Raw genomic sequence first — 18,198 nt, 5'->3', positions numbered from 1 at the left:
TGAAATCATTTTCAAACACACACCATCAAAATCTACATAAGTAAAAATTCATAATAATTTTCCGCACCTTATATCCAACCACTGAACCAAGACGCCACCTTCTCTCGTCACTCGCATTCTCTTTGCCACCCCATATGCAGTAAAATTTCAAGGCTGTAACTACAAGCTGACAGGTCGATTCTCTGCAAATGAGTAGTCAAGAATGAACTGTGGAACCTGGTTGGTTTTGCCGGATCCTGTAGGTCCTTAATATAAGAAGCAAAAATCAGGGAAGCATATTATATGGAAAAAGATTTCATTCTCTCTTGATGTGGAAATTATATAATATATAATATTATTATATTATATACTTAAAAGGGGGCTCAGTATCCATTTTGCAATTGTAAATACTGGAAAATGGAATTTTGACTTTGGTGCATAATCAAATTACTATAAATCCACCCTTACCTTTAATGCCCAAATACAAATACTGTCCAAGATAAGGTTCACCAATAACATATATATTGTGGTAACACAAAGTTACATGCATAATAATTGATTTTGTAAAATTTGAAAATAAAAAACATGCCAGACAGGATGGACTAAAAAAGAGTTTGCATTTAACTTGTGGGGTCATAAAATACACTGGAATGCAATAAGTGCACCCTTCAAAATACAAATTCCTGCAGCCCCCGGTTGAGTTCAGCAAGTCAACCCTTCATTCGCAAAGAGAAATTAACCATGAGAAAACAGCATGTAGTGTAGTGGGAATCAAATTTTCAATTGTGATGAAAAATAAACGAACAAAAATAAAGCGAAGAGCAGAGTGCATGGGAGCGTGCATACTGCTTTCCGTTCAAGTGATTAAATTATATTCAAATTATTCTGTTGTGTCTGTGCTCGTAAAACTATATCGGGATATAGACGGGTTCTGCTCGGTGTGCCTGTGTGCTCGCAACCGCAGTCACCAGTCATATTCATATCATTATATATTATATCATATCTGCGACATTGATTGAAAGTTGATAGGAAAGGAATTTATTTAACTTGTTTGACACTTATTTAACTATAGCGTATTGCACTGATCATCATCTGCTGCTTAAAAATAAAATATTTTCACTCGAATTTTTAATTTATATTTCTTGGTGAAAACGTAAAAGATGTATAACAAAATAAACCTGCCATTTCTGCATTATTACTCGGCCGCACTTCAAATATACACACGTATACCAGGTGCATCATTCATGCATGATCAAGCACTCGCTTAACAAAAAGCCGGGAAAAATTATTTTTGTCTCTCACATCATATAGATAGAATTTGTATTTTCATGATTGAAATTTTGCTCTAAATTCAAATAAACTTTGCTTTCATATTGTTCTTTTGCAGGCAACCATTTACTGCCGGCGGGAGTGCCCGTCCCCCATCCTTATGAATCTGTACCTGATGCACAGAGACGCATGGTAATCCTCCATCCAGACAATTGCATTGGTAATATTTTCCAAAATATGTGATGCAAAAATAAAAATATCATTTTCAGGTCAGAGATTCGCTATGATGCAGCTTGAGATCATTAAGTCAGAAGTATAATCGTTCACTTTCCTAAGCCTGAAAGTGATCTCAATTCGTTTATGGTGAAATTGGTTTTGGTAAATATAATAAGGAAGGCATTCACATTTCACTCTCAAAAAGATGAGGAGCATTATATGTAAATGTGCAAACTAGGGTTAAGCAATTTTGCATTTAATTATTTTCTGATTTTCTTCTTTATAAAGGCTTGAATGAAACATTATGTAATAAAATTATACTTTTTTGTGAACTGGTCTGATCTACATTTGCAATAAAAACATATAAGATATTATTCTTTAAAAATAAATATTTTTGCTTTTAATGTGCCTTTCAATTTTAAACATTAACAGGAATTGATGAATGATTTTTTACATCAGCGCAAATTCTAATAGAAAATATTAGTTTCAGTTGAAATAAATATTTGAAATTTTGCAGCAAGCCAGATAAAGAACTGATACACTAACCATATTCAAATTTTGTTAAAATATCTTAACGTAGTGCAGAGTTATAACACGTTTCCTTGATATTTTTCAAATAAGAACTTTTTCGAAAATCAAAACTTTTGAAGAAAAATTAAGTAAGATCCTTTATGGGATTTATGACGTTTTTTTATTATTTAATTTGCCTACGGACAACTCAAAGGCCAAACAAAATATTTTTTTATTCACGCAGACTCGTTCTTTTTACTACTCTTGCTTGGACAAATTTAATAACACGTACGACATAAAACATAAATAAAATTAGTTGAAAAACAAAAAATCTTCAATTTTATACTTGCTTTCCTTTTAAGAATTGAGAATTCTCAAGCCGGTTTTTAAACGAAAAACCTAACAGATTTACATAAGATGCAAACCCTCTCAAGAGTGCATACCGAGGTGGCAGAACCAGAAGTGCCAAAAACTCCAAAATACTTTCACTGGACTTACTGTGTGGTATGATTTACGATTGAAACAAACTAATAACTTTCTTGCCATCACCAGAGGTACAAAAATAGCACCTAACTCCATAACTCCAAGGTCTCAAATCCGAGATATGCCCTTAGGTTCATTCTACTGCGGCTGATTTAGCTGCTTCAAGGGGAGCTCTGCAACTCTCTGAAAATTTAACTCCCTCTCATAACTACTTGCGCCGTTTAACACATGATTGTATACGTCTGATTATTTTTCATGCATATATAATAAGCCTATGAGATGGTAAATTTGATCACCTCCCAGTTTATCTTCATATCCCTTTAACATTGTTTTTTTTTATCAATACTAGCAAAAATTAAAAAAAGAACTTAATTTTTTTGTGCTTTACTCTCTTGTTGAAATGCATTCAAAATTTTATATGATAATTGTCTTTGACAGCTTGCACTTTCTCAAAAATATCTCTTAAACTCTATAAGTTAACTGAACAAAAAAGGTAAATAATAATAAAAAAAAATAAATAAATAAATAAAGTAAAACTCACTTGTTTCAATTCCTTTTGATACTCTTCAATAGGAAGGGATCTGGGCGGTAGTCGTTTCCCATATCGCACAAGTGTTGCTTCGAGTTCGGCAACTGTCATGATGATTGTAGGGTCGACATTGTTGTCTCGAATTATAGTGCACAGTCGCTCAATATAATGAGCTCTGTGAAATTAAATTGTTATTATTGATATAATATTTAAATGCGGATACATCACAGAAACCAAAATAGTCTCAAAAAGTTTTCAATCGACTTTTGGACTCTGATAGTTATTTCTATCAATTTTTTCATTATAATTTAAAATATTTTGTTGCTCTATATCGGCACTTTTGATCCATGGCAAAAATTTTTTAATAAGAAAATCTCCAAATGAAAATTTTTAATTTAAACTCACAAGCCCATTATTATTATGAAATTTACCATATCATGTAAATTAAAAATGAGGGTTTTTGATGATTTTGGGACAATATTTGTATTATAGAATAAAAATTTACCGGCACAGTTCGTGGCCTTTGACGACATCTGCGCCACATTGGTCATCAATAAGTCCTCTTGCTGGCAGCTCACGCTGGATTGAAATTTGGCATTTTCCGCCAGGTGGTTCCTCGGTTTCAGCCTCAAACGGGACTAGTTCCGACTGAAACGAGAAAGAAAAATGAATTTTAATTTTATGAGGTATTACCAAATTATTTTTAATAATAATTTTATTGTTTTATTTTAACTATAAAAAGTTTGAAGATGTTAAATAGTAATACAAAAAAACCTGTTTTAAATAATAAAAAAAAGTTGATAAATTAAGTCTTTTTATGGAATTGTAACATGTCATTTTGATAATAAAATAACTCAATCAGCATTCAAATATTTTCTTATTTTATACTGGCAAATTTAAAATTTAAATTTAGCTTATTCATGCTTTTTTTTATCATTTTCTATTAAAAAATACAAAAAAAAAAAAAAATAGCTTGCCCTAAGTAACTCTTCCAGCTCCGCTGGATCCTTGTCCCTCAGGTAGAAGAAACAGTTTTTGTGGTGGTGTGCGTGTAGACCAAATCGCGAACACTCAGAACTGAAGTTGCATTCTGAGTCCTTTTGAAAAACTTCGCTGCACCAGCCACAAAAACTGTGACGACAAAATGTGCAGACAAAATGGATGCATCCTCCTCTGCTTAAGGAAAATTTTCCGTCGCAGCTGGGACATGTGATGTACTCTCCTGAAGTTAGATCAAAACTATCACGAGTTTTTTCTGCAGCAGTATTCTCTCTTTTCATCCATGTTTTAAATTCATTGCATGTCATGTTCTCATGTTCTTTAAGCCACTGCAAAAAATTGAAGAGGTTATAGAAAAAAATGTTTCCCTATTAAAAAAAAACTCACAGGCATTGTACAATTGGTGCATGTGACATGAAGGCAACTGGGGCATGTTGCTTTTACCGTTCCTTCAGTAGAGATGTAACCGCTGTTGCAACCAGCCTATGATAAATAAATTGGCAATAAATAGCTTTTTACTTGAACTAACTTTTCGTTACCTTCTTGCACCACAAGAACCTCTTATCTTTGCTTAAAGCATGGTCTCGAAGCTTTTGTTGAAACAAGATGAAGACTTCGTCATCCAAAATATTTTTCAGAGTGCTCTCCAAGAGGATAAAATAAGTGAAGTTTTCATCTTTATCACTAAAATTTAACAGAATATAATTTTCAGAATTAAAATTGGTTAAAAAGTGATATTGTACCTATGGCTCAGCAAGTCGGCTGGCTCGCTGCAGATTGGACAGACCATGTCTGTGATAAGCCTTTCACGGACTGCAATGGTAAAATAAGTTTTCGTACATTCCAAGCAGCAGCGGTGGTTGCATGTCATCATTGAGATCATCTACAACACACACCAATTGAATGCTATAAGCAACTGGAGCAACTTGAAGGCTTTGCCAGGAGGTTGCTCAATGTTCAGTAAATAGATATATCAAATAATTCTTTTGAAAGATACCCAAATGTTACCTGGTTTATTGGATAAGTATCAAGGCAAATTTGGCAAATTTGATGAAGGAAAACCAAGGCGGATTGCACATTGGTGCAATGATCTGCAGCCATTTGAGCTTCCTCTACAGGGAATCCCATCTCAACCAATATATCGGAGAGTTCTTTGTGCTCAATAACCTTAACGTTGGAAGGTGCACCTTCACTCTAGAAACATTCAAGTATAATTTAAAAAAAATAAATTTGTTGCCAATAATACATATGAGAAAGAAATGCTAAATAACTCATTAAAAATTTTGACTATATAAATAAATCCTCCCTCTCACCCATACCTTGTGTGTGTTTGTGTAATTATGTGAGACATTCATACCTCTGCACCACTCATTTAATTCTCCAAACAAGCTGAAGAAAGGCGCTTGGAAGAATAAAGCGCAGAAATCCCCCCCCCCCCAAATATTGTATGATTTCTTATCTATACAATTATTTATATTCGTACCCTTTTCTCAACAGCCAATAAAGGTATCAGATTTTAGCTGCGCCCTTTTCTGGGCCTCAGTGGCCCCCTAAATTTAATAACTCTTTGGTTTTAGATTAAACAAAACCGGGTGTGTCACCCGGAAGGCACTAGAATGTCAGCTAGGTGTGCTAAATCCACCACTTGCTGCGTTGGCAGAATAATATTTTTATGGCAAAAACCCTTACAAAATTCCATACCTCCAACTTCAACTTTTTAAGAGGAGGACGATCTTTGAGTTGTTCCTGATCAGGACTGCTACTGTTGTTGCTGCTGCTGCTTCTTCTGCTGTTGCTTCTGCTGCTGCTTCTGCTGCTGCTGTTGCTGCTGTCGCTGCTGTCTGACTCTGTCATCACAGGTACCATTTCTTTGGTTTTGCGGTTGAAAATATTCACACTGAAATTTATAAAATTTTCATAATTTTTCTCCATAAACAATTTAATATACATACTTAAGAGTGAACGCAGTTTGGCCCTCCTCCTCACTGATCCCATCAAAGTTGTGTGTTTGAAAATGAAGGTAAATACTGTTAATCGATAGCGATTTGTCACAGATGGGACACTGGGCGCCCATGAAGTACATCTCCTTGAATTCATCTTCACTGCAACCGACCATACTTGAGTGAAGATGAAGTTCTCCACCACCAGAGCCAGCGGAGGGTTTGAAATGCTTGTTGAATTTTTTTAGCTCAAACTCGGCGGCTCCGCAAATGCACTTAGCCATCAGGATGGGGATGGGATGGCGTGCCCTGAAACAGTTTTGTCATAATGAAATGAAAATACAATGGTTATTTAAAAATAAATTGAAAAACCCTACTCTCTATCATGCCTTCCTGCCATCATGCAAAGATCGAAAGAAGTTTGGGACCAGTCCAGGACGCGTGACAAACAGAAATCCAGACAAATAAGACGGCGGCGTGGCCTTAAATGGTCACCTGAAACACAAAATTGCACTATATTTAAGCTTGGCTCACGAGATACATGTACCGGACGAAATTTCTGCAGTGCAAATCCACCAATAATGGGCAAATTAGAGGCAAATATCACAAAGTTCTCACCGGTCCAAAGCTTTTATGGTCTTGAACTCGACACCCTCGGAATATTGTTTCTCCGGGGTTCTGAATCTGAATTTCAGCCAGCCAGACGTACTGTGTGTCTTCCGCGTCCTAAATGGACGAAACTGACGAAAGCCGTCCGAGAGATGCTTATATTTTCTCTTGGCCGTAAAATAAATCCTCCGACCTCCTCGTCGGCCGACTCAGAACTCAGGCAGCAAAGCTGCAACACAAAAATTTATCAAATAAATTTCATTGGCCGGTTTTGCCACCAAATCTTGTGATTGGCCCAAATTCAGCGCGTGATTTCAGATTCGCGCGCCAAATCGCAATGTCTGGTGCTCACCAAGGAGAATAATAAGAAGAGGCAAGAGCCTCCACTCCCCTCCTTTTAATTGGAGTTTCGGAAAGCTTTTTATGTATTTTGTATCCTCCTGATAATATAAGTTCGGCAAAATGATGTAACTTATAATGCTTTATTGCTTTGACAATAAGAATTTTTTTCCAATTTAATATATTATTGATTGACATTTAATTCGCTAACTTTGCTGCTAATTGCCATAGAATAACGAATGTCACTTTGCCAAATTTGTATTTTAACGCGGAATTTAAATTCATCAAAAATTCCAACATTCAAATTGAACTAATGATTTAAATTTAAATAGTTGATCTTTCTATTTAATAAATAAAATGTACGAGGACATTTTATTTACGTTTTTACTTCAAGTTCAATAATTTTATTGAAATTATTTCGCACCGCATGACAAAAGAAAATTATAAAATCATTGTGTCATTAAGCAATATTATCACCTGATTTCTATCAAAGATTCACCTAGCATATTAATTTAATTATTCGAAGCAAAAAATACATCCTACGTTTCTGTATTGAAAAATAATAAGCCTCGCGTAACTAGTCATTATTCAAGTTCCACTTGTGCTGTGTTTAATCATATAGTAATATTAGTAATTACCATAATAAGGTACAAGACCAATATTTCTTTAATTTCTTACTTAGAGCTTGGTTGCGTGAACTTTGCTGCAATAAAATTGCTGATATGGATTAACGGCTGGCGACGAATTGAGTGAACCAAAATAAAATCATTCACAGTGAATGAATGACCCAAATGTAAAATTGCGTTGTAGAAAAATAACTAATGAAGGTCGAGACAAAAATTGCACAAAATGCTAAAAAAATGCATCATATTTTTTTTCAGTTCTTCCGACTGCTGCAGGATTGCGCAACACAGTACGGTGAATTGTTTGTCATCTGGGGTTGGCCTTCATCCTTTTGTTTTCATCTAAAGCGCCAGAGCTTAATTGTCAGGTACGCGACGCAAAAAGAAACAAGATAGGCCAAAATCTGTCTCCATTATACAAAAAATGTGAAATTTATTTCGGATAGACACAAAAGGAAAATTCTATTGCAGACTCACAAAATATTGTCACGAGGCCCTCTGTGTAGTTGTGAGTGACACCATGCTCGTAGTAGAGGACCTCGTAACAGGGTGGAAAGGTAGAAATGGTAGTACGTGAGTTCTGGATAACACTATGGATAGATTTATAGTGTAGCGCCGGACGGTATAACAATGGTTATGGTCGGAATTGCTTGTGTGGGTGACTCGTAGGAACTGTCCATGTAGGATCACTGGATGACGGCCATGGTGACGGCGTCTCGTCGGACACTCTGGTCCAACTGCTCAGTGATGTGCAACTCTCTAGTGCATGGCTGCTGTACGACTCCCCGTACGGTCCGTGTACGACTGCCCTGGCTGCAAGGCCCGTGTCCGCCAGTACGCTGTACTGCTGACAGTGCGCTAATACCTGAATCAAGCTCATCCGCTATGTCACACCGTGACATGATCGTATAAAAATAGCCCAGATTATCTGAATGAATTTGTTACTACAATGTATGATGTAAATTTACTTGGACGCACAAGAGCACACCGAATGAAATTTTTAGCTCCATTTTTTAATGTGGAAGTTACGGGAAAACTGCTTCCAAGTTCAATGTTATCTTTTTTATTTTTGGAATGCACTACCGTAAAATCTGTACTCAAATGAAAATTTAAATGTTTTTAAATCAACGCTGAAAAAGCAAATTATCAATCAATATTAATGTTCTTTCTCTCTCTTCTTTTAGTTTTTTTTGTTTCTTGTATTTAACTTGGATGAGTTCGCATGTAGGGCAAAGTTGCCGTGCTATGAACCCAATAAACTACCTTTGCAACTAAATATTGATGAAATTTTAACATCCTTGCCAAAATAGGACCTAGGACCAATTGCAGGGATGGGAAATATATTTTCCTTAAACAGTTAAATTTTGAATCAATTCAATGGATTAATTACAAATCACAAAAAAACAAAATTAATTAAAACCTCTTCAAATTCACATATATTTTTTTTTCGAAATGGAAGTATTTATTATAATTTTTATCTGAAGCCTAAAAACTAATATTTTTTCCTGTATTTATTCCACGACTGTAAGTTTTAGTCTTTCATATTCAGAGAGCGTTTGAAAAATTACTGAGTAAAAGAACTCGCGCCTGCAGCTACCTGCTTACACAACCTCTAAAAGTCCTCTACAAAAAGTGCAAGCTGCCTTTTCAAATGCAATTTATTTTGCAACGAGCAAAAAATAAAACAAGTTTAAAATAATTACTGCCAATGAGTGAAACTTTTGCACTGCACGTAATTATACTTCAGATCTCGTCGTATATGTTGTTTGTTTTCACCTCTCGTCAGATTTCAATTTTGCAACCGAACCGGGCGCACGTAGTTGTTTTATCAGCGGCCTGGCAACAGCAGTTGCACACGGTGATTTGTACTGGCTGTGGTCAGGTCTTTCTGCGCTTGCACAACCTTGCAGTGCCCTTGGTCTTTTGAAAGATTGCAGCATGCATGAGATGACTAAAAAAGCTCATGTTTAAGCAATAGCACGCCGCCAAAAAGGCGGGCTTGTGCACTTCAAATACACACACGCGCCGCGCTCAAGGTTTACCGGGTGCATCAGTCATGATCAAGCACTCACTAACAATAAGCTGGAAAAATCTTTTTTTTCTCCCTCGTCATTTAGATAGACTGTAATTTCATGATTGACATTTGGCTTTAATTTAAATAAACTTGACTTTCATATTGTCGTTTTCGTAGGCAACCATTTACTGCCGGCTGGAGTGACCGTCCTTATGAATCTGTACCTGCTGCACAGAGATCCACGTTATTTCCCCGAACCAGATAAATTCAAGCCAGAGCGTTTTATGGGAGCAGAAAACACTACGAAGCATCCCTTTGCCTACATTCCATTCAGCGCTGGCTCGAGAAATTGCATTGGTAATTTTTTCTATAGCATCTGATGCAAGATTAAGTTAATTAAAAATTATCGTTCGCAGGTCAGAGGTTTGCTATGATGCAGCTCAAGATCATTATGTCAGAAGTATTATGTAATTACATAGTTCACTCGCCCGTGCCTGAAAGTGATCTCAATTTGCTTGGTGAACTGGTTTTGGTAAATAAAGAAGGCATTCAAATTTCGCTCACAACAAGATAAAGATACATGCAACTGTGCAAACTAGGGTTATGTAATGGTGCATTTAATTTAATTTTAGGATTATTTTTTTCTTAAGAGGGCTTGACTTGAACATTTTATGTAATTCTTTTGTGAAACAGACTGCTTTACATTTATAATAAAAACATAAGATTTTATTCTTTTGAAATCAAGTGTTTAATTTAGCTTTGAATTCCTTTTAGGTTTACATAGCTCACATAAAAATGCTTCTAACTGTAGAGCATTTGCATCAAAAATTAAAACATAAAAGTTAATGAGTTCAATTAAAGGCGCACTGACCTTTTTCTTCACTTATGATTCTTGTTTGTAGATGCTTTGCATTTTGAAGATTTTGTCCCACTCCATCATGTGCTTCTCACCTGTGAGGTGTGCTCTTAGCTCTTCAATGCTGAACAAAGTTTCCTTGCAAACTCTGCAGTTAGCATAACCTTTCTGCAGCGTGCACCTGTAAGCATTCATTATGTAAATTATATTTTTAATTTATCTTCAAGTTGAAATTGGTCTTACTGCAAGGACTGATTCTGCAGCTTCTGCATAGCTTTTGCTTTCTTCTTCAAATTCCTGGAAACTTTTGATTCAATTTGGGCAGCACAGTGGAATGGGAAAATTGCTTCCACTGATGTGAAAATCTTGCCTGGATGCAAAATCAAATCTTTATCAATCCTCTTCCAGCAGTAAGCCAATTTGAAGCTGACAGGCTCAATTCTATCACGTTCTTTGTGGAGCAAACTAAAAAATTTGATGTTTTATACATAAATTAATATATAGTGCTATGCACAAAAATGAACAGATAATAACCCATTTATAAAAATTGAGTATAATTTATCGTCGACCGATGTCTGCGTAGCTGACAATATGTAACATATTAATTTAGAATTAATTAATTAATTACTATTAATTAAGAATGCTACAACAAAACCCTGTAATACAACCAATGAGCGAAAACAAATTTTTCGATCGAACGTCCGAGTATATTGTGCCACGATTATGGAATCTCTTACCACTTGAATTGAAAAGTTTGCAAAGAAAATGTGAAGTTAAATACAAAATAAAAAAATTATATTTGTCGATGAACTAATTACACACACACGCTTCATATTGTGCATATTTTGTTAAAAAACTGTCGAGCAAATATGCTCGTCAGTTAAACATGAGCACCAGCCGATAAGCTTTTTAGCTTGGCTGGACTTGTACCATTTGAACAATAAATATCTTTTTCAAAAAAAAAAAAAAAAAAAATTTTGGATTTACCCAAGTGCAATATCTTGGCTTTGTTTTTGGTAAATTGCTACGTCTCCAGCATTGTGAATTGGTTTCATCTCCTCTGGATCTGCAGTCAGAGCCAGGTTCATCCAAAATCGAAGTCGATTTATCTATAAAATACAAAGAAAAAAAATACAATATAAAAAATCTGAAATTCCTATAAGTTCAATTAATTGCGCCCTTTATACTATCTCATATTTTAATCGATTTTTATCCAAATTTAATTGCAAGAGACACATAATTCAATGTGAAATAAATAATACAGCGTTCAATTTTTGCTTACTTCCTGCAAATCATCCAGTTTGAACTCTGTGTCAAACACAAGTTCCATGTCATGTTCAGGGTAAAGGGGCGCTTTGCTTTTCTTCTCACATCCTAAGCCGCAGATCATACCGGTAAAGTGGTTCACTCCACCCTTTGTTCTCAGCTCAATTCTGGGTGAGAAGATCATGCAGATCAGAGGCAGGAGACCAGGTATTTGAGGCATCAAAGTGGTGTCATAAAGAGTGAGCCTTTCCCTGCTTTGGCCAGTCTGCACCATTCCAGCTACTAAAAATCTAAAACAAAATACATATTGTTGTCAGCTTGAACAAATTGTTTATAATTATATGTAGATACCGCGGGTGTCAAATTGTGGACAAAAATTTACATCAAGATTCGCGCATCACAACACAATAAAACAAACTTTGAATTGTTGTTTCAGCTCTCTGTTTGGGTGCAAGTGAAATTGCAACAAATCACAGTGCTTAATAGAAACAATCAAAATTTGCTCCGATTGTTGAGATGTGCTAACCTTGATTCACATACTTTGTGTTCATGCTTTCTGGATCATCTACAAGAAGAATGGAGTTGATGGAATTCTGATCAACATTGGTCTTTAAGCTCTTTCCACTTTTAATCATGTGTTGCACTTGAGTTTCTAGCGGACTAAATGGCCCTCTCAGCAAAATCTTTCAATGAAAAAAAGTTTTAAAGGTTTCTATATTTTCAGTTAAATTAATCTCACATTTTCTGTGCAATCTGATGCTTTAGGAGGTTCTGGGTCTTCAGCTGATATTCCATACATGGTAGAATATTGCTGCTTGTAAAGATACGAGGCTTGGTTCTCAGACAATTCATGGTATTTTTCCCTGGCTTCATTGTTGTCCTGAAGACCCCCAAAAGAAAATAATCAAACATAAAATTAAAAATCCACATTTTATATACCCTTGAAAGGTACGTCTCAGCAGCGTGGCGAGCAAAACCTTTTAGCACTAACTCGTCATTGATGATTTTAGAGCCAGCACGAAGGTTTACACTGACTACCCCTTCAACAACAGAGTAAACTTCTGCATTACAAAGTTTCCCCTGGACTGATTGAGAGAAGAATCCAATAGAGTCAGAATGCCAAGAATTGTCAATGGGGCCAATGTGAGCAAGTCTGCATTCAAGAGCAAGTTGAGGAATTTCCAAAATCTGCAAATTCAGCAGTCCTGGCCCCAACTTCATCAAAGAGTCAAACTTCACCATCAACGTTTGTCCATAGTCAATCAAGAAAACCTAGCAAAAATTTCCAATTAAAAAGCAATGGAATTTTTTAGTTAAATATACTTTGCTTGTGTTGAAAGGTAAATTAGCAACAACACGGGCTCTGCATATGCCATAAGTTTGTCCACAGTAAACGGCGTAAGTCATTTTGACATTTGGTTTTCCAAGGACGTCACCCAAATCTGCATGTTCAGCGTTCAAATGTTTTTGCACTGCGTCAAGTAAAGTTGTCGTTTTCTCGTCGGTGCCTTGGCAATAGAACAAACTTGGGCTTTCCACCTATGGGCAAATCTTAAGGGGTGATAATATTTTCAAATATGCTATCCCTACATGAGTAACTTTGAGCTCAACAGTTTTAGTCGAAAGCATTGGAAGTACCGCATGGGTTTTGAAAATCTCTTCAGCATGAAGAGCATTTAAAATACTCTTCATCGCAACATTGCAAGTAGAGGATTTTTTTTCCTTTTGCTTAACTGCCAGCCTTTCACTAAAATTATATTTCATTTACAACAACTTTTTTAGATTAATGTATATATTACGGTAAAATAGCAAGCGGCATTTTCTGGCCCATTTGACGGAGTTTGATGGCCTTGTAGACAGCAAGCGGCACACAACTGGGAGTTGCATTCCCTTGAGGAAACTGCATTGACTGCAATTTTGTGTCTTTTTCAAAATGGATATAAATCCTCCTTAAGATTAAAATAAATCTATTAGTAACAAGTCGCAAAACTCGTGTTATTTCAAAACATACGTGGTGCCATCAAAAGTGACCCTCATAGTGTTTGCACATTCACTCAGCAGTCTTTTAACTGGATTGGTGTAAATTTTTCCAGGGTGACCGTGCGGAAAGTTGGTGAGCATTACAGTTGAAAAAGGGTCAAATCCAGCAACTGCTCTGGAAGCGTCCTTATCATTCACTTTGGTCGAGTTCACAAAATAGTTAGGGTAGAAGGCCCCAGCAATCACAAGCTAAAACATTAACATAAAAAAAAAAAATTAAAACTTTACCTTTAAGTATTTATGTGTAGGGCAACAAATCATGCTGTCACTCCCCTCAAACATTAAAAAAATGTACCTTTAGCAGAAGGTGCTCTTTCTGAGGTGCCAATCTTGTCTGTGCAGCTACATTTTTAGTTTTCACGAATCCAATTTTTCTCAGTCGATGGTCCAATTCCTCGACTAAATCAGCAACATCCCTGGCATAGCGCAACTGAATGAACAAGTCTCTGGCCCATTTTTCCTCAGTCATGTTTGCAAAGTTCTGCTGAAAGTATCCTGTTGACCTTCTAAACTTCCATTCCTAGAGCAGTTTTTTAAATGAAATGAACTTTCAACAAATTAAATTAAATTTAGCACCTTGAAGGCATTAAGCAATGCAATGCAATCACTTCCAGATCCATTGGCCCACAATAGCTTTGAAAGGTACGCCTCAAGCTTTTCGTTGTGTGGTGCTTCCAACAAGTTCCTGACGTATATTGCAGAAGCTAAAAAGAAAGACAGGTAGGAAATTCTTCTAACAGTTTTTAATGCAGTTTGACAAACCCATGATCAAGCTGCTTTCATAGACACCAAAGATGTAGCCCAAGATAACCAGTTTGGCAAGGTGAATATCAATCGGTAGTGTGGCCATTACCTTTCCAAGGAGAGTGAGCTCTGCGTCAGTGGGGTTAGCCTTTCCATCCTTATTACAAATTGTCAAGCCACCCATCTGGTGATTTTTTATAATTAAAATGGATGGTTGTTAAACAGATTAGTATACCTCTTTCAGGTTTAAAACAGTGGTTTCAATGTTGCTTAACTTTGGCGGATCCAGTGCAAGTCCGAGCAAATGTATTGGGTCACCATTTATAAGCAATTTTGCAAGAAGCACTAACTTTGAAATGGGACAGCGGAGCATCTCGGGCATCTGTTCATCAGCAAGTTTCTAGAATTTAACAATTAAATTTTATTCATATTTCCAGCTAAATTATGAAGATTTTCACATTGTAAAACGCAGACGGAACAAGGCGAAACACAACTCCAGCGGCAACTCTGCCAATTCGTCCCTTCCGTTGCAAGCAGTTCACTTTAGATGCCCATTTAATATTCAAGCAAGAGATGTTTGTGTTCTCGACAGTTTCCAATTGCTTCGTCAAGCAAGCGTCGATTACTTTTAATTATAAGATATTTATATTATTTTCATGGATAATATATTATATTGTTAAATTTAATCCCACCGTAGATGACGTCTGGAACTGTAATTGAGCTTTCCGAGATATTAGTTGATAAAATGATCTTGCGGTAATTTGCAGGTACTTCACAGAACACAGCTAGCTGTTCATCTCTTGTAATAGAAGAGTGTAATGGTAGAATTTTCCATTTCAACTTGTCCCCCCTGTATAAACATAAATAATTATAAAGAGAGGTGTATCTAACATTTTTTAAATGTGTAAAAATGCTCACTCATTGGCAGTTTTGAGCGCCTCTAAAGTGTCTTCAATTTCATGGATCCCAGGCAAGAACACCAGAACAGCTCCCCTCTCAGTAATTGAGCGATTGCTCTCCAGCTTGTCCAGTTTGCTGGTTAACTTTACTACAAGCTCCATAGTCTGAGCCATATATCTTGGCTCTTGGGGCATGACACTGAAAGGCTAGATAGATATGTTAAAGGAAAGACAGTTATTATTATTTATGTTAAGTTGAATATGTGTATATTGCTTGCAGCATGCGCTTTTGACCAAAAGGATTGATTACACTAATATTGAATGTCAGTCAAAGCGCAGAATATAGCAAGCAACATATTTTTAAAATTTTACATTTTTAAGTTCCAGAATATGTTGCAGTTCTTCAGTGTGATAGACATCTACGGGAAACATGGTTTCAGATTGAACTTGAAGCACAGGTGCATTCCTGATTCCATTTGGAGATGGAAAGCAGAAGTAATTTGAAAACTTTTCACTGTTGAATGTTGCCGACATTAGGATGACCTAAAATTATGAAGATAATAAATTTATTTAATTTCAGCATGATTTAAACTTATAAATTAAAATACCTTGATGTGAGGAGAAACACTTCTCAGAAACATCCGTACAAGGAGAAGGAGAAAATCCAATTCCTGATCTCTTTCGTGGACTTCGTCAAGGATGACATGAGTGAAGTCATTCATGTGTTTCTTAGTGACAAGATGCTGGAGTAGAACGCCAGTTGTGCAGTAGGTCAATCGAGTATCTCGTGAAATTGTAGACTTCAAGCCCACCTGAAATCATTTAAAGGACACACCTCAAAATCTATATAAGTAAAAGTTCACAATAATTTTCCACCTTGTATCCAACCACTGAACCAAGACGCCAACTTCTCTCCTCACTCACTCTCTTTGCCACCCCATATGCAGCAATTTTCCTAGGCTGGGTAACCACAATGTTGACAGGTTGATTCTCTGCAAAGGAGTGGTCAAGAATGAACTGCGGAACTTGGGTGGTTTTGCCGCATCCTGTAGGACCTTCAATGACAATCACCGAGTTTTCTTCAACTAGATGGATAATCTGTAAAAATATATATAATAACGCATACGTAATTTTAAACTACGTTAATTGCAAATAAAATTTCCAATGTACCTCTTGTTCGTGCTCCATAATAGGGACTTTGTTAGAAGCTTTCCGCACGAAGTCGTATTTGCTGCCATTAACGTGGTTGAGTTGAACTATGTCAGCTATTGAAGAAGCATCATCAACATCAAGTAAGCCATTCAAAGGACCATCATAATGTGGATTTTTCTGTCCTGACATTGTTTTCTGAAGTACCTTAAAATACAGCAAAAGCATCCACATTTGAATATTTTAATTTCTGGGAATGAATATAAGAGTATAAAAAACCTCTAGTTGGGTTTCTAATTTCTTCTGCTCAGTTTGCTGTGCTTCCAATGCATAGTCAAGCTGGTCTGGTTTTAATCCAGATTGGAATTTTGAATTGCTGTCATCATAGTAATCATGAAGCTTTCTTGTTCTTTGTTCAGACTGTGGTCCAAACAGCTTGACAAACTCAAAAGGTTTTGAGCTGTCCATCATTTGCTTGTAGATTGAAACAGGATCCATCTGCAAAAATTGGAAAATGAATATCATTTTTATTTTTAGTAGTAAAAGAACAATTAATATGACATGTATGAGAAGGAGAAAAACATTCCTGTTTTATAGAATTTTCCCTTTTCTTTATCTTACCATTTAACTACAATAACTAAAAAATTAATAAGAGACACATTTAGTTCTTAAAAAAAAAATCGGTTTGCCATTCAAAACGATCAGAAGTAAAATTCTTAAACCTAAGTCTAAACTAAAGAAAAAAGGAGACATGATCTTTGGGAATTGGGAACAATCGATAAAAAGCGGCACAAGGCGACCGTAATCTTCAAACCAAAAATGCCAGGATTTTTGCAATTTGGTGACCCCTAAACCGAGAAAAACGTTGGGAAGCATTGATCGAACAAAAAACAATCATTCAAGTCCCTGAAGTCCCACAGGAAGCATGGGAAAGTATCCATAATGCGGAAATAACTTAAAATGGATTAAAAGTGTTCATTGTGTTACTATTCATGTAAATATTATGGAATATAATGTGCAATGTGCTTACATTAATCAAATCATCATCGTAAAATCACACTTCAAAATGTCTTCCTACTGCCCAAGAAAAGGTCCAGCACGCTTCTGAAGCAGAAACATCCAAATAATTGTTAAAGTGTATTGAAAATTTAAAAAGACACATTACCAAACCACGGTGGACAAGACGAAAATGGTTCCAAATTAAAAACGCCTGGGCGCAAAGTGCACCCTGTCCGTAGTGTCCCTTTGTCCCCTTCAGAATAAAAAAATCCTGAGTGAGGCCCCCGGTCAACTTAAGCACGTCAGCCCTTCATTTGCAAAAAAAATCAACCATTCAACCATGCGAAAGTAGCAATTATAATAGAATGGGATTCTATAATCCGCGATCGCAATTAAAATAACACAACGCGATCGAGCATCGAGTGCGAACGTGCGAATGCAATGCGTACCGTCAGTGTGAATTTTGAATTTCTCTTTTTGGCTCTTATGTGGCTCTGTGCCGTAACTAACCGTGATTTTTGGTCCTGCTTTTCTGCTAGGCCGGTGGCGCCGGTGTTCTTACTTCTTACGCTGTTAGCTCGCAGGTCGCAACCCGTCAACAGTCATACCGATGTCATTGTCATTATGCCATGAATGCCATGATTTGAAAGCGAAAGAATTCCAGATAAGAATGCAGTGAATGCCGAAACTTGCCACGACTTGCTAACAAAGAACAAACTGTCTGCAGAATTTTGT

At 36.3% G+C, this 18,198-nt stretch overlaps 2 protein-coding genes and 1 long non-coding RNA gene across 17 annotated transcripts in view; 1 reads left to right on the top strand and 2 right to left on the bottom strand.

Annotated features, from left to right (window-relative positions):
- Positions 1 to 8,289, bottom strand: part of LOC132198099 (E3 ubiquitin-protein ligase lubel-like) — a 29,351-nt gene extending 21,062 nt beyond the window's left edge. For 3 of the 8 annotated variants that reach the window (XM_059621879.1, XM_059621878.1, XM_059621880.1), the window contains exons 1-13: positions 7,974 to 8,289; positions 6,544 to 6,763; positions 6,303 to 6,420; positions 5,938 to 6,234; positions 5,687 to 5,882; positions 4,994 to 5,179; positions 4,729 to 4,868; positions 4,525 to 4,669; positions 4,373 to 4,468; positions 3,964 to 4,314; positions 3,492 to 3,634; positions 2,999 to 3,161; positions 68 to 2,640 (exon numbers count right to left, since the gene is read on the bottom strand). In XM_059621879.1, the coding sequence (XP_059477862.1) occupies positions 2,596 to 2,640; positions 2,999 to 3,161; positions 3,492 to 3,634; positions 3,964 to 4,314; positions 4,373 to 4,468; positions 4,525 to 4,669; positions 4,729 to 4,868; positions 4,994 to 5,179; positions 5,687 to 5,882; positions 5,938 to 6,234; positions 6,303 to 6,328 (1,788 nt within the window). In that variant the 5' untranslated portion in view covers positions 6,329 to 6,420; positions 6,544 to 6,763; positions 7,974 to 8,289 and the 3' untranslated portion in view covers positions 68 to 2,595. The remainder of the gene's footprint in view (positions 1 to 67; positions 2,641 to 2,998; positions 3,162 to 3,491; positions 3,635 to 3,963; positions 4,315 to 4,372; positions 4,469 to 4,524; positions 4,670 to 4,728; positions 4,869 to 4,993; positions 5,180 to 5,686; positions 5,883 to 5,937; positions 6,235 to 6,302; positions 6,421 to 6,543; positions 6,764 to 7,973) is intronic. The other 5 variants (XM_059621885.1, XM_059621881.1, XM_059621884.1 and 2 more) reach the window with 5 other exon arrangements.
- On the top strand, positions 1,288 to 10,250 carry LOC132198104 (uncharacterized). 4 transcript variants are annotated; one of them, XR_009441964.1, is made up of 3 exons: positions 1,288 to 1,299; positions 9,688 to 9,867; positions 9,927 to 10,250. It is a non-coding gene; the product is annotated as an uncharacterized LOC132198104 (long non-coding RNA). The 4 variants fall into 4 exon arrangements; XR_009441965.1 differs by lacking the exon at positions 1,288 to 1,299 and adding an exon at positions 9,336 to 9,354; XR_009441963.1 differs by lacking the exon at positions 1,288 to 1,299 and adding an exon at positions 9,360 to 9,378.
- LOC132198098 (probable ATP-dependent RNA helicase spindle-E) lies at positions 10,228 to 18,187 on the bottom strand. Of its 5 annotated transcripts, XM_059621874.1 has the most exons (26): positions 17,913 to 17,977; positions 17,630 to 17,771; positions 17,495 to 17,568; positions 16,744 to 16,962; positions 16,486 to 16,671; positions 16,192 to 16,413; positions 15,924 to 16,127; positions 15,688 to 15,858; positions 15,335 to 15,522; positions 15,109 to 15,266; positions 14,875 to 15,041; positions 14,652 to 14,816; positions 14,435 to 14,600; positions 14,249 to 14,376; positions 13,968 to 14,192; positions 13,644 to 13,861; positions 13,432 to 13,581; positions 13,223 to 13,379; positions 12,956 to 13,171; positions 12,572 to 12,904; positions 12,372 to 12,512; positions 12,173 to 12,315; positions 11,649 to 11,922; positions 11,354 to 11,475; positions 10,610 to 10,831; positions 10,228 to 10,547 (listed from the first exon to the last, which is right to left on the bottom strand). In XM_059621874.1, exons 4-26 carry the CDS (start codon positions 16,960 to 16,962, stop codon positions 10,394 to 10,396), a joined length of 4,329 nt encoding a protein of 1,442 aa, XP_059477857.1. In that variant the 5' UTR covers positions 17,495 to 17,568; positions 17,630 to 17,771; positions 17,913 to 17,977; the 3' UTR covers positions 10,228 to 10,393. The 5 variants fall into 5 exon arrangements, with proteins under 5 accessions (XP_059477857.1, XP_059477858.1, XP_059477855.1 ...); XM_059621875.1 differs by lacking the exon at positions 17,630 to 17,771 and having other exon boundaries at positions 17,974 to 18,187; XM_059621872.1 differs by lacking the exon at positions 17,913 to 17,977 and having other exon boundaries at positions 17,630 to 17,903.
- Positions 18,188 to 18,198: the final 11 nt, after the last annotated feature.

This window comes from Neocloeon triangulifer, unplaced genomic scaffold, assembly GCF_031216515.1.
Source record: "Neocloeon triangulifer isolate White Clay Creek 2 clone unplaced genomic scaffold, ASM3121651v1 ptg000012l, whole genome shotgun sequence".
NCBI classification, from domain to species: domain Eukaryota; kingdom Metazoa; phylum Arthropoda; class Insecta; order Ephemeroptera; family Baetidae; genus Neocloeon; species Neocloeon triangulifer.
Note: the sequence above shows the minus strand (reverse complement) of the source record. Positions and strands in the feature narration are given on the sequence as shown.

Bases quoted from the DNA above. Each gene is read 5' to 3' on its own strand.
- LOC132198098 (XM_059621875.1), bottom strand. From the start codon at position 16,962: ATGGATCCTGTTTCAATCTACAAGCAAATGATGGACAGCTCAAAACCT. The intron at 14,601-14,651 runs GTATACTAATCT...AAAAATCACCAG, and splicing joins CTGTTTTAAACCTGAAAGAG to ATGGGTGGCTTGACAATTTG. The intron at 13,380-13,431 runs GTAATATATACA...ATATAATTTTAG, and splicing joins ATGCCGCTTGCTATTTTACC to TGAAAGGCTGGCAGTTAAGC.